At 41.8% G+C, this 14,318-nt stretch overlaps 1 protein-coding gene across 1 annotated transcript in view; it reads left to right on the plus strand.

The window, feature by feature from the left end:
• Positions 1–14,318, plus strand: part of COG5 (component of oligomeric golgi complex 5) — a 174,064-nt gene that overhangs the window by 158,075 nt on the left and 1,671 nt on the right. The window contains exons 19-21 of the mRNA XM_083860586.1: positions 5,713–5,789; positions 6,275–6,401; positions 6,961–7,040. Coding sequence (XP_083716712.1) covers positions 5,713–5,789; positions 6,275–6,401; positions 6,961–7,040 — 284 coding nt within the window. The remainder of the gene's footprint in view (positions 1–5,712; positions 5,790–6,274; positions 6,402–6,960; positions 7,041–14,318) is intronic.

A 14,318-nucleotide genomic window follows, 5' to 3' on the forward strand; every position in this document is an offset into this window, starting at 1 on the left:
ATGTCTTACCCTGTGTGCAGTTCCAGTATCACATTTGGCTGTCCTGTGCATTTCAGATTTCTCAGCAGTGAGACTAGGTGTGTGCTACTGTGGCACCTGTAAGCAGAGATATGATAGGCTTGAAAGATGCCTGAATATCATTAATGTGATTTCATGTAAATCAGTGCTTACAGGAACACAGGAACATTGCAAGCCCTAGGAAATGTGCACAGCACTGCAAGGTTGTTACCAGGTGCAGTGCCACAGTTCCTTGGGAGTCTCATTTGAAACATTTCCAGTCTACAGGCTGATTACTTTTCAGTTCACTCCTGTATGCTCCTGAATCAGCTTGTTTTATTTGGTTTTGTATTTTCAAGGTGCCCATAATTCAATATTCACATACTTAATACAAAATTTCACTTTTTAATTCAGTACTTGTCAGGCTGAAAAAAAATGTTTTCCTGGAGGCAAGCAAGCCAGCAATCCCTGATGGTTTTCAACACTTCTGTTTCTGGGGAGTGCAAGTTCTTCTCTAGAGGATTTTTTAACTTCCTTGGTATTCAGAGTTGTTACAGCACTTAGGCACACTTTGGGACTGTGGCTTGTAGTTCAGGCCTTCTTAAAACCTGATGGAAGTGCTGGACAGTACAGCAAAGAATGTCCTATTTTTATTGGTCCTGTTTGAGTTAATACTATTCTCTGTATGCTTTCCTGTATTTCTTACCTAGGCATGGTTTATGGTTGGGATTTTTGGCATTGTTCAGTACTGTGTTCAGGCAGTTTTGATAGGGTACAGTTAATGCTGTCACCAATTCTTCAAGTCTTTCTCAAAAAAATTTCTGAAAAATATTTCGATTTTTTGAATTTTCCTAGAAAAATGTTTTTATGGTAGAAGTTTACGATGCTAAATTCTAGTGTAGACAAGCTGTTCCTATCTGCTAGCTAGCCTGTGGTCAGAATCTGGTTTCCTGATTCAATATGTGGCATTAAAAAAAAAAAAGCAAGAATATTAGGCATTTGGATTTTTTAAAATGTAGACAGATTTTCTCATTTGATCAAACATGATGATAAAAGTGTCAAAGTGCTTTTTATATTTTTTTCCTAAAAAATTTCCTTTCTAGTTTCTTACAGAGAAGTGAGAGCAGCAGGATACTGTAATCACAGTTGTAGTCATAAAGACAGAAACTACTAAAACTAAAATACATTTAATGTTTAGTGCTAATTATCTTCCTGGAAAGAGGGAATTATTTGCTGATATGTGTTATTTTAGAGATGTTACAGCTGAAGGATTTACTTAAACATCAGCATCAATTTTGGAATTGCTGCACTGGGGAGAAATTAAATAGTACATCCCTTCAAGGCCAGCTTCTTTCATATAATAGTTCAGCTCTTCTGCTCCCTTGCTTGTTAAAGCATTCTGTCCTGGTGAATGGCTAGAAAAAAGCATTTTGAGGTAACATTTAAAATCTTGGAATTCATCTTGGCCAGGAGGAAATGTAATTGCTAAAAATTTAATGTTAAGATTTTCCAGCTGAAAAAACAGCTGTTTAAGTGATGAGAGATCTTGAAAATACCACAAAAGGCACTAAACAATAACTTCACTGTGGGTTTTTTAAAGCACTCTTCAATATATATGCATTATCTGTATCTAGACTATGGGTTAACTTCACCCTTGGGTTGCTGAACATAATCCAATTAGAGAAGCCAGGCATGTGATGTATTTTTTCCAATATGACCAGCCAGTGAATAGTTCAACAGATAATTGACCACCTAGCCATGGGCTATGGCAGAGTCACATGAGAAGAAAAGATAATATTGCCTTTTTGGGCTTAGAGAGCATGAACCATTGAGAAGAACCATATGTTGGGCAGGAGCCTGCCACTGTGTCCTGTGAAGCATAGCAAACTAACATGAATAAATCATGGAAAAGCAATGGGTCTTGAACAAAGCTAGAAGAAACCAGTCATTAGGCCTTCTTCTGTTCTATCTGCTGCTTGCTTTTTGGCAAGCACATTCATCTCCTAGTGCTCCCCTTGGATTCTCTGTTAATGATTATATCACATCATGCCTCTTTGTTTGCAAATTACTGCTTGAACACCTGATTTATCACTGAATTTAACCTGAATGTTTGAATTTTCAAATTTGCAGTTTGGAAGGGAAATCTGGAAAAGAAACAGAAAATACTACTTACCCTTTCATATGTAAAGTCCACAGGACATGGCTGAGTGAAGGGCCTTGCACCCATGATGCAAATACTGGCTGCCAACAGCCAAAAGCATCCCCTGATGCAAGATCTCATTGGCAGGCTTTGAAACTATAGCTGTGTATCACAGCAAAGGCTGCTACAGTATAAACTCACTGTGTGAATCAACAGTTGATGCCGTTTCAGGTGATGACAGGTAACACAACCAAGAAGTGATGCACGCTCCATTCTCTGCCCAATTCCAGCACCTTAAAAACAGCAGCTGTTCCAGCTGAATGGTTCCTCCCCAGCACTTGCTCCTGGGCTGGCACAATGCTCAGCAGAGACACTAAACCCCTCTCAGTGGCCTCAGAAATGATTGTGACAACAGAAGGGTGCCTTAGCATCCCACTGTGTCACTGAGCCCAGATAAACACCTAAAATTCAGGCAGAGAAAACAATCTTGGTTATTATGTGAATTATACTTTTTTTATTGGAGAGAGATTGGGTTATAACACAAAGACTAGTATTATAAATTTTTTAAAAAGAGTTTCTGTGGTTTATGTACATTTTTACCACATTAGTTTTCACTCATTCCCACTCTTCATGAGTCAATGTGAGATAGTATAGTATGCTGCAAAGCTTAAAAACAATATTTTTCTTTGGCAGCTATTACTTCACGAATCCACCATCTGCTGCCATTAAATCTATCTAGTTCTAGCAATACTAATAATTTCCTACAGTGGATAAAGGTTGAAGATGAAGTAATAGAATTTTCAAAAGTAATTTTTCTTCTTTAGTACTTAAGACTAAAAATTTTAATTTATGGAAACTACAAAATACATTCAAGAGAACTCATTTAAATTTGTTTTAATAAGGAATTGGTTAAGCTGTAGAAAGTTTCACTTAACATCTCATTACTTCATATTATGTTCCAGGAGCGAAACAAGCTTTTATAACTTATTAAGCAAAATTATATTTTGCTATGCTGTTATTTCTTCCCCTCATGAGTACTGTTTGATCCACGCATCTCTGTTTCCGCAAGTCAGACTGGCAGTTTGTTGCCTGTTATCAAAGTCTCTAAAGGACCTAAAGGAATTATCTTCTCCCCAGTCCCTCACAGCTACAAGCCCACAGCTCCCACCAGAGCTGGGACACCAGCTCCTGCAGGATATCAGTTGCTTCCAGCTGCCCCCAGCTAATACTGACGCCTGAAACGAAGCTCTGGAGAAATAAGTCTTGCTCCCATTTGTTTCTCAGGATCTGTAGGGTTCTTGTATCATGATGCAGCAAAGCATTCTTAGCTCCACTTTTTGGCTGCTTGCTCCTGATCCTGTGTGGCAGACCAGCCTCTTGGCTCCCACCTGTGCTTCTGGGAGACCTGGGGGAAGAACATACTGAACTTGCTGTGAGCTTCATTGCAGCTTGGAGTTGGAGCACTTCCCTGCAGCAGTTCCCTGCAGAGTCTGCTTTTCCTGGGTACATACCCTCCCTTGTGCCAGTAGATTCAGCACAGCACAGCAGCTGGTGGCTCCTGAGCCACAGGGACACTGACCTCCCACCTGCATGCAGGAGAGGTGACCTCATCCTCAGGGTGTAGAGAGGAGCTATTTCATAGCCTAAAGATTTGGGGACCAAGAAGGGCAGCAGGCAAGAGGAAGCCAGGCTGTTACTCAGGTCTGGAGCCTTATTTCTGTATTTCCACATGCTGGATTTTTATTCACTTTCTTCTCCTGTGAGTGAAATCTGCATAAAATGTAGGTTCCAAGTGGCCTGGAAGTGCCTGATATGGGGATGTACTCTGAGGTTCCTGGGCTCAGGCAGGGGCTGTGCACTGCCCATAGGAAAGTCTGTGGGGCAATGTTCTCCATTGCTTTCCAGAGCTACCCACCTCTCCTGGTCTGCAGGAAAAGCCAAGATGCTTGGGCTGGGCCCTGTGGCTTTCCCAGCTTTGCCTGAGTGTCGTGTAGGGGGTTACTCTTGCAAGCATGAGCCTCCTGACCTATTTTAGGTGTCTACCTCGGGGAAAGTGCATCGCCTCCCCAAGAGTGGCTGTTTCTCTCCACTGCCTTTGAAGAGAACTTGTAGATGTTGAGAAGCAGATGAAATAACTCCTATCCTGCCACCTGCTTTTAAAGAGGGATGCCTGAAGTATATGGCCTTGATTTGCATTATTCACTAATTTAAGTTCTTCTGGATTTAGATGAACTATGGCATCATAGTTCACTGCACCATGTTTGTTGTTTATGCTGAAATCTCAGCATAGTTATGGGCTCTTGGTGAAGGTGGTGGCCCAGAAGCCATCTCTGTCTGAGGAAATGCTGCAGCTGGAAACAATAATATAATAGTATTAAAGATTTCACTGTAAATAGTGTCATATCACAAACTGAATGTTTGAAACTCGTTCAGCAATACTACTTACAAGGGAAACTCATTGTATGGTGGTTTTGATCTTGTTACTTATTTTAGTTGTCATCCTTTGAAACTTAGTTTAATTGTGCATTATGGGTGAATCAAAGTCCGAACAGTCTTTCAAGTTGGGGATTTTAAAAAACTAAGAATAAAGCTAGATCCCTCATTTGACTGACACTTCAGGAATGCAAAAAATAAAGACTTAATCCATGTCTGAGTTAAAATTACCTGCGGGGTTTTTTAAGTGGTGGTGTTTGTATTGGTGTGCATATTAACTGAAATTTTGCTGTGTAATGTTCGTGTTCAGTCTAGGATACAGAAGGGAAATTGTTCTTTTGCATGTCTGTGTCCTCACTGTTAATGAAGAGCCTGTGACAGAATTTAGATGTAAAAACCCAAGTGGAACCTGGCTCTTCTTCAAAAAAAGAAGAACTCCCATGCTTCAACAACAGAAAGTGTTTTGTATTTGTTTGTTTTTAAAGATGGCTGCTCTAACTCAGAAACCCAACAGTATGAAAATAAGTATGAAAATAATGCTCTTACTCTTCTGACCATGATTCCATGTGACCCTTTGGCAGTAGGTCACAGCTGCCCTCTATCTAATCTGTATAGGTTTTGTGCCCCAAAATTTGGGGTCTGCTGTTCAGGAAGGAATCATTTTAACCTTGTCCTTCACCAAAGGAAAGGGTGCCCAGTTGAAATATGTTTCCAGTTTTACTGCTTTAGCAGTGGTTTGTGCAGACCTGCCTAGATTTGCTTTCTTTCCTGGCTGTGGTCAGATTTTTGGGGTATTGACATAAGTGCTTCATTAGGAAACTCATCACCAACAAAATACGACTGCTGCAATAAGCAAAGCTTTAGTCTCAGAAAGCTCGTGAGGCCCCTTCTGTTGTTATGCACAGACTGTCTCTATCATTTGTCACGAAATGCTTATTGTGTTGCCAAGAATAAGGCAGAAGTCTTGGCTTGGGCAACATAGTATGAAAGGAAAAGACAGCTTCTTGTATTAATTCAGCCACCAGAGAGAAGTCACTGACTTAGTCTGCAAGTTTGGATTACTGCTTAAAGACAGGCCACTTCAATACCAGCTGTTACATTTTGGGAGAACGTAATTCAAATTGAACTGTTTGCTTTTGTAGATGGAGTTAGCAGTAGCACCACTGTGCCGACGAGTCTCTGACTTGGGAAAATCTTACAGACAGCTGAGGTCATTCAGGTGAGTTGCAGTCGCAGTATGACTAAACTGTATTTCAAAACTGATTTATTACCTCGTGTTAGTTCTGATTGAACTGAGAGCTTTTTTGGCAACACCCACCTGCAAATTAGAAATAGATTAAAGTTCTTTTAAATTTTATGCAGAGTATAACTATGATTTAACAATCTTTGTCATGCAAATGTTGGCCAAATTGTACTTTTCTGTGTTGCTTTCAGTACATCTTCTGTATGACAGTGAGTTCCATAGTTACCTTAAATGTTTTCACTGAAATACAAAATTTACAGTCCTGTGTTGTTTAATTACAATAGACAACTGCTGTAAATTTTTGCAAACTGGACCTGTGTTGGAAACTCAAGATGCAGAGTAGTGGCAAAAAACTCAATGATTCTCTCCTAACACAATATTGCCACCACAGAGAGGCACTTTCTTAATGCATAAGATAAGGTTTTTCTTCATTTCATGAGTATATTGTTACATTTTTCCAGACCACTGCTGTTCCAGACCAGTGAGCACATTGCCAGTAGCCCAGCTCTGGGAGAGGTTATTCCATTCAGCATTATTCTTCAGTTCTTATTTACAAGAGCACCACCAGAGCTAAAATCACCCTTCCAGGTAATAAGATCAACATCTTTTATTTTCAGATGTCCTAAGGTGAAATGAGCATTGTAGTTTTCCCTAGCTGTTTTAGTTAAAAATTATTCAAGTGCATATTTTATATAACTTTTTGGGTTTGTTTTTATTGTGGCAAAGGTATTATGGTAGTTGGTTTACTAAATTAATTGGTTCATTCATTCATTCATTAATAGTAGTGATATGATAACCCGATATTAAATAGACTCTCAGTTCTTTACTATTTTGTCAGCTCATAGTAGAAGTTGCAGATCTTTCCCCAGACTGAAAATTGCCTGGATCCTTTTCTTGTAAGATGCAGGAAATCTAGATAAAAATCCTGTCAGAAATGGGCCAACAGCTTATGTAGATGACCTGAGCACCCAAATAACATACCAGGCTATTCCTACTAATTGTCTTTGATTTCTTAACTCATTCTGCATCACTGCAGTATTGAGAGCCTCATGTGGCTTTCATTTATGCCATCTTTGATTCTGAAATGGGTGTGTCTATTTCCTTCTTTGCATTTTGTGTAATTGGTGTTTGTGTTTCTCTGTACCAGAGGGCTGAGTGGTCCATTGCCCGCTACTCCCAGTGGCTCGATGATCATCCATCTGAAAAAGACAGACTTGCTCTCATACGGTAAAATTCGTGCTTCTTTCTGTTCTACATTTGTGATAATGGAGCAGTAACTTATCTGCACACTAGGACTCTTGAAAAGTAAAAAAAAAAAGTGCCTCGGGAGATGTATCATAAATACCATTACCTTCTCTCCACTCATGGGATGAGTTGCAAAGTGGCAGAAATGTAAACTGAGCTTTCCTCTCCACGCCCCTGTACTCAAACTCTCCAGTGCCTTTGGAAGGAGCACATAATCCTCTTGTAAAGGAAGTAAACTATGCACAATGATGGTGTACATTAATAAGGAGTTTTTGCAAACTGCCTCTCTCTTTTAACTGCTGGAAAGTCAAGCCTGCAGCTGTCCTGTCATCTGTATCAGGAAAGAGAAGCTCTGAAAGCTTAACCAGTATAAATATAGGTAGATATCTAAAGATGGAAGACCCTTGTTACACGCCTGGAATGTTATTCTTCAGGAAATCAGCCCATGATCTTTAGAAAGTAATAATTACATCAGAATTTTGAAATCTTGCTAGGGTAGATGACTTCATAGCTAAATACTATTTTGCATCTTAAGATGTTAGGAATAGTTATGAAGAGTCTTGTTTTTCAAATAAAGCAAAGCTTTGAAGTATGTTAGAAAGAGCAGATTTGAACAAACATGGAAAAACCAATGTGGAGATCCTCAGAATTCAAGACTCAGATGATAATTTGACTCCTAAAGCCCTAAATTTTCCAGCCATCTTCTCAGAGACCTTGGTGTCCCCCACACCAGTGACCTAGGAAAGTCACATGTAGCTGCACTGGGTTCCGTCTGGCCTGGGAGCCAGCTCTGCCTTGAACTACCATGCGTGGATGTTGCCAGCTTTTGCTGGAGTGATAAAAGCTGACTTTTACATTCCAGCCAACAGTGATTGTGCCTCAGAAAGTCAACTGTTTTCTGTCCACACTTCTAAAGCAGCCAAGAGAAGTCTGCCATAAATATTTACACTTCCTGAAGCTGATAGCACCACACAGTCCCATGTAGTGATCAGGCCTGTTAAGGAGATACTAGTTGATCACCAGTAGATGTTACTAGGATTTATTTCTGAAATACTAAAATACAAACTGTGTCTCTTCATATGTGTATTTTTTGAAAATCATACTTGTGATTAGTCTAGTTTGTCTACAAAACTAGCTTTTCTTGAATCTTAAACCATGACACTGAATTACAGGGGCATAGGTGATAGGTACAGGACTGACAGATGTATATGTTAATCAGCTATGAATATGTTGATTGTAATTTCTGGCCTGATAGTACTAGCAACACTGGCAGTGTTGAATCTCAGATATAGGAGGGAAAGCCAAGAATGCAAATCATTTGAGAACTAGTGGGATTTTGTTCTCTTCAATTCGTTTTCCCAAGTTTGAAAATGCCATCCTTAAACTAAAACACATTTTTGTCTTTGTCTGCAATTAAATTTCATCCAGACTGATTCAGTTAACGTGCTTGCTGGTGGTCATGTTAAGACACTGATAAATTGTTTTACCCACAGAGGTATTAAGGAACAAACCTTGGGATGAGGCTTTGAGGCTGAGACAGTGTCATCCATTAGACCAAGTAGTGAAGCTGGAATATTTAAGTTTTCCTTTCAGTCATTTTGTTGTCTTTTATTCATTTTGCATGGCTGGTTATCCATGTGTAAGGCAGGCAAGCAAACATCAGTCACTCGTATGACCATGAACCACTCATATTTTCTTTGATACGCTATTGGAAGCTCTTTTTGTTTCTCATATGAACCTAAGTTGAACTGCAGGCATCTTGCCCTTCTATCAGTCACCCTCTTCAGGCTTTTTCCACCTGTAGTTGTTTCAGCTGTGCGAGGTGAATGTTTTGGATGTTTGGAGCCTTCAGATCCCTGCACTGGCCTACTTTAAGATGCTTTTTGTTTGCTGCAGCCTTGCAAATGGTAATTTTCTGCAACTTCCCTTTGTAACAACTGTGCAATTACTCTAGGGACCTGCTGCTTAGATATTAATTTCCTTGTGTTACCAGGATCCTTCTAGCTTCATATTAAAGCTAATTGGAGTGCTTCTTCCGCTCTGTAGGTCTTAAATGCTTCGCTTGCAATGTGCTGTGAATGGTATGAATTAGTCCCATTCTGAGCATTTTTGTGCGTTTCTTTCTGCTTGTATTCAGCACAAGGAGTGGCATTTACCTGGCCAGAGGTGTATTTGCCAGACTTCCTTTACAGGCAACAGAGAGAAACAGGCACTGCTGGGGCTGATTCATCCTGAAGCAGGTACCTAAAATAGGTCAGTTGCATTGTGTCCTGAAAGCTCCCATTTTCTGTGTTCAGTGAATGGAGTGTGGGCTGGGACACAGGAGCTCTCTCAGGCAGCCAGCTGCCCTGCAGACATTTAAAGTTAGGTGAGATGACCCTGCTGCAGGTGTGCTCCCTGAGCAGGGATTGTGTTGAAAGGAGCACTTCTTTAAGTGGCACGGGGAATTCTTTTCTTTTTCTTTTTAAATTAAACTTGAAAACTCAAGTTTTCTTCCATAAAAGAAACCCTATTAGACATGACAGGATTTGAGCCAGCCTGAGGGGCAGTTCGTCCATTCAAGGGCCAAATTCTTACCTTTACCATTCAACGTGTGTGTTAACTCCCCTTATTTGTCCCCTTATTCAAGCTCCCCCTTGCTGAAGCAGAGTTGAAAGGCGGGCCCAGTGAAGGCTTTATTTCCCTAACAAGCTGTGTCCTGAGCTGGAGAGTTGCTCTGACCGCTCGCCTGCCCGGGGCAGGGACAAATGGCAGCTCGGGAGCACCGTGCAAGCCCCATCTGTGCGTTGGGTTCAGTCTGGCGGGGCCAGCGCGGCTGGAGGAGAGGCTGAGCATCGCCGGCCACTCACAGCCCTGCCCGGCACTGCGGCCTCTCTGTCAGCACTGTGATCTCTTCATTGGGCAGTCTGGAATAACCGGAGGCGTCTCCTGCTCCTCTGTTGTCCCACAGGTGATGCTGTTGGAGGTTTTACTGTTCGGGTTGACAGTAATCTTTGTAGCGCTGGATTAAATAGACCTGGTGTCACACAGACGTGCTCTTATACAGCAGATTTTACATTTTCTGCTTTGCCCAAAAGTTTGCAGAGCAAACAGACTTTTGGCAAAATACAGAAGAAAAGTCTGGCCCCAGAGTGCTCCAGCTGCCCTGCTGATTGATGGGGACAGGAGTGCACAGGGTGCAGCCCCACTGCTGAGCAGAAAGATGATCCTCCCTGCCTCTTCTGAAGCTTGCCATGTAAATCTGACTCCATTGACCAAAGGCAGAGCCCAGGAGGGTAGCACGAGGATTCACAATTCCATATAAAATTAATTAATTGGAGTAATTGTAAATGATACACATTAAGATCCCGTAAGAACCACAACCCAAATCATACTTTTTTTTTTCTTCCTTTTAACTCTAGATATAAATCTTCATGGGTTGAAATAACATTTTAAAGAGGAACTATCAGGGTCTTATATAAGCAACTTGTCCTGATTTCCAAGAAAGCTCATGGTTTTGCTCATGCAAGTGAAGTAATTTAATAAGTGCTTTAAAATCCTTTTCCTTATGTGGGAGGGCATCTTAAACTTAGGGCTTTTTTTTCCCCCTTACTTCTTATGGCATTTTTAATGAAGCATTAATATATGCAGAACATCCCACCAAGCCTCCTTCCATAGCTCTCTTTTACAAACAATATTTGTAATGTATACCATAGCTTGTCTTTTAAAATAGAAACAGATTGCTGAACAGGTTTTATGTCCTTTATTAGACTAGAAGACGCTGAATTTAGGGCATTATTTAGTCTAATCCCTTTAAGAGTATGTTTTGTATATTACATAAACAGGGTTTCTTCCATCTTAAACAATAATAATATAACTATATTACATCTTTTTATATGACAACAACTATGATCTCCTCTGTGCTGGAGACTTGGTGATACTGCTCTCACCCATAGTGCTGTTTATTTTTCCACAACTACTTTGCCACTGGTGTTTTTACAGTGTCCTCAACAGGAGTGAGCCTGCCTTTTTAAAGACAAGATTTTAATGGTAAACTGGTGCATCTGAATTGAGTCCTGTACTGCCAGCATAGCTTACAAAAGCTTGTTTGAGCTAGAACTGCTAAAGTTTACCAAAATGTCATGGAAAATTCTGCATTTCAAGTGTTAACAAAGCCATCTCTTTGAAACAATGCAAGCAAAGCCACAGTAAAAGAGCAAGTGCAGCAGAAGGAACCTGCAAAACTCCTTTTAACTACCTCTGCTGGACTTGGTTTTGAGAATTAAATCAGATTCTTTTGGGGCAGGACAGAAGGAAAAAAGATAAAAGGTGCTAGAAAGTGTGACAGTAGGACAGTAATAGGGCTGTATGGCACTTGGCATAGCCTAAATCTCATTCCAGTTTGTTTGATCTGATGGGAATAACAGTCTGGCAAAGGATTATCAGGGGCTCACATTGAGTGGTTTTGGGTGCTGCTTTTAGGGTAAAGCTTCTCTTTCATCTATCTGGTTATCTCTGTAATCTTTTTCAAGGGTTTTTTCAAAGCAAGTAGATAAGTCAGTTAAGGGATAGCAGTGTTACCATCTGGATAATGATGCCAACCCACAACTTCACCAAGATGTGTTAGAGCTTTCTAAGTTAAGCAGGTCAATATGGTTTTTTTCTATTTTCAGCTTTTGATGACTTCAAAAAACTATTTGAGCCCAACAAACTTTGAGGAGTATATAGGAAGGAAAAGACAGGGATACTACTGAGCGGAAGCGGGGAGATTTAGCAAGATGAATGGCAGTTACAGTAAGAAAACTCAGAGGAGTTTCTCAACTGTCATTTTAATACAAGGACAATTCTTTGTAGCAGCTAACAAACATCTAACATGTCTAACAACTGCTACTGACGAGAGCCCTTGAGTGCTGACCTGAGTGGAAATGTGAGACATTTCTGACTCTTCTGAAGCATCTCCACTCATCAGGATAGTATCCTTGATGTCATCCTTGAGCCTTCCCTGCCAGCATCTCTCTGCTCACTCTTCACCTGCTGCTCACTCTGCTCATAATGTACTGGCCCCTCATTGCTACAAGAGGCCAGTTTATATAAAAAACCCACAATTTTCTGCTGTCCCATTCCTCCAGTCTCACTTTGTCTCTCTAAATCTTGGGGCTTAAAATAAACCTGTGGATGTGCCTAATCTCTCCACAGTTCATGATGCTGATGGCCTTTGCTGAGAATGAAGTGAGCTGCACCCAAAGCACTTTGTGGCTGCATCAAGCAGTGTTTTAATTGCCTCTTTCCCTGTAGACCCTGTGCTGCTCCCCAGGGACAATTGGGAAGAAGCAGGCTGAAGGTTTTCTGGGAGCTGACCAGGTGCAAAAAGTCAACTTTGCTTTAGCTAGATAACATAAATATTCTTTCCCTGTTTTTTCGCCTTTAACAAGGGATTGCTTCTCTGTTGCGGTTTGTTGTTGTGCAAAAAATTTAAAGTGATTCCTTACAGTGTATTTGTACCTGATGGGGAACCCTCAGCAGTAGCTCATGAGTAAATTGTTACAAAATTGAAGAGCTCTCAAGTGCACCAAGGCCAACATGAGGAACTGCTTCTGTGCTCAGTAACTTTATTTTTCTGAAGCATCTCAACTCTCCAGTAATCCAGTCCATCCTTCTTTTGTGTCCTCTCAGTCCATCCTTCTTTTGTCTTCCCCTAGATAAAATGTCCCGGGCTTCAGCAGAGAGGGACTGTGAAGTCTGGATGCTACATAGGGACATCAGGAGCTGTGGTGGGAATCACCTCGTGCTGTGCTGTTTCATTTCCATCCTGTGCTCAGAACTGAAGCAGCCTCAGGTTCTTTGATTGCACACTTCACTCTCTCCCTGTCAAACTCCATTAGCAGGGGCTGCATGTGGGGACAGGCAGCTCCTCCTGGTGCTCTGTGGCAGCGCGGCTGACAGATCAGCGCCCGGCTGACGGATCAGCGCCCGGCTGACGGATCAGTGCCGGCCTTGCTGGGGATGGGAAGTGCTGGCAGGAGAGGGAGCAGCCCCAGGAGCAGCTTGTAGGGCCGAGCTGCCATTGCTGTCATTGCCTTCTCAGAACCCAAAGCTCAGACTTGTCTCTCCAGCAAATTGAGCTCAGGCTCTTGGCCTCAGGAGCATCTTCCAGTTGCTGATAAATGAACTTTGCTGGAAATTCCCAGCAGCGCTCTGACACAGATGGGTTTGAGTCATTGAGGAAGGGCCGAGCCCTTGCTGATATAGCAGCAGCTTTACTCACAGGCACCCAAGTGTATTGTGACCCTGCATCTTCCATCTCCTCTGGTTTGTCAGGTTTGGTGGGCTCATGAGGTGACCCAGGCCTGCAGCATCACACAGGGATCTTGGCTGCTCCTCTCTTACCATCTTATGCCAGGAGAAGCCTGTGTGTGTGAAACATGGGCTGAATATCACTCTTCAGTACTTTTGCTTTCCTTAAGCCTTGTCTGATTCACTGCCTACTGCTGCCAGCTGCCAGCAGGCACATACCAGGGAGCAGCACTGCCTTGGAATCCGTGAACTCTTCGTGCAGGAACACAGGGTTCCACCAAAGGCTTGTTTGTTGGAAGGAGCAGCAAACATAAACACAGCTCTGTCTCCACAGCCCACTATCCTACAGCAGTGGGTGTGTATTTATAGGCACAACTTTGCAGTTGCTCTGTGTTACCATCTGCCTTGACCTCAGTGCCCCCCACCCCTTCACCAGATGTGCACAACAGCCATCTGCCTTCTCCCAGTGGGACTGGGAATGTTCCTGCCATGTTACTCAAAGCCAGCGGGCTCCCTCTCTGGCAGAGCAGCTGTGCCTGGTGCATCCTGCTCTCCCAGGAAGGAATGCATGAGACAAAACCTAGAACCACTCCCTGCTCAGTGACCGCATTTTTACGGCAGGACCCCCCTGTCCTGTGGGCTGGTGCCTGCACAGGGCTGTGGGGACAGTCTCTATTAGAAAAGGAACAGCCACACACCAGGGGCTGTATTAGTCTCCACTTAAAATGGGGTCTGTTGTTTGTGCATTTTCTTAATGTCACAGTTGTGCTGTAAATAGCACAAATATAAGCAAAATTTAGAAGGAAACTCCAAGATGATGGTATCAGTTACATGAAAAAATGGAAGCAGAAAGGGAGAAGAAAATTAAATCTAAAGCTATATTTAAGTGTGGCAACACTAGCTTGGCCTACTTAATGAATTAGTAAGTTGGAATCTCAACAGATGAGCACTTACAATGTTTTACAAATATGCTGTCACTCAGCAATA

Source organism: Zosterops lateralis, assembly GCF_965231275.1.
Source record: "Zosterops lateralis genome assembly, chromosome: 4".
In the NCBI taxonomy this organism is placed as follows: Eukaryota; Metazoa; Chordata; class Aves; order Passeriformes; family Zosteropidae; genus Zosterops; species Zosterops lateralis.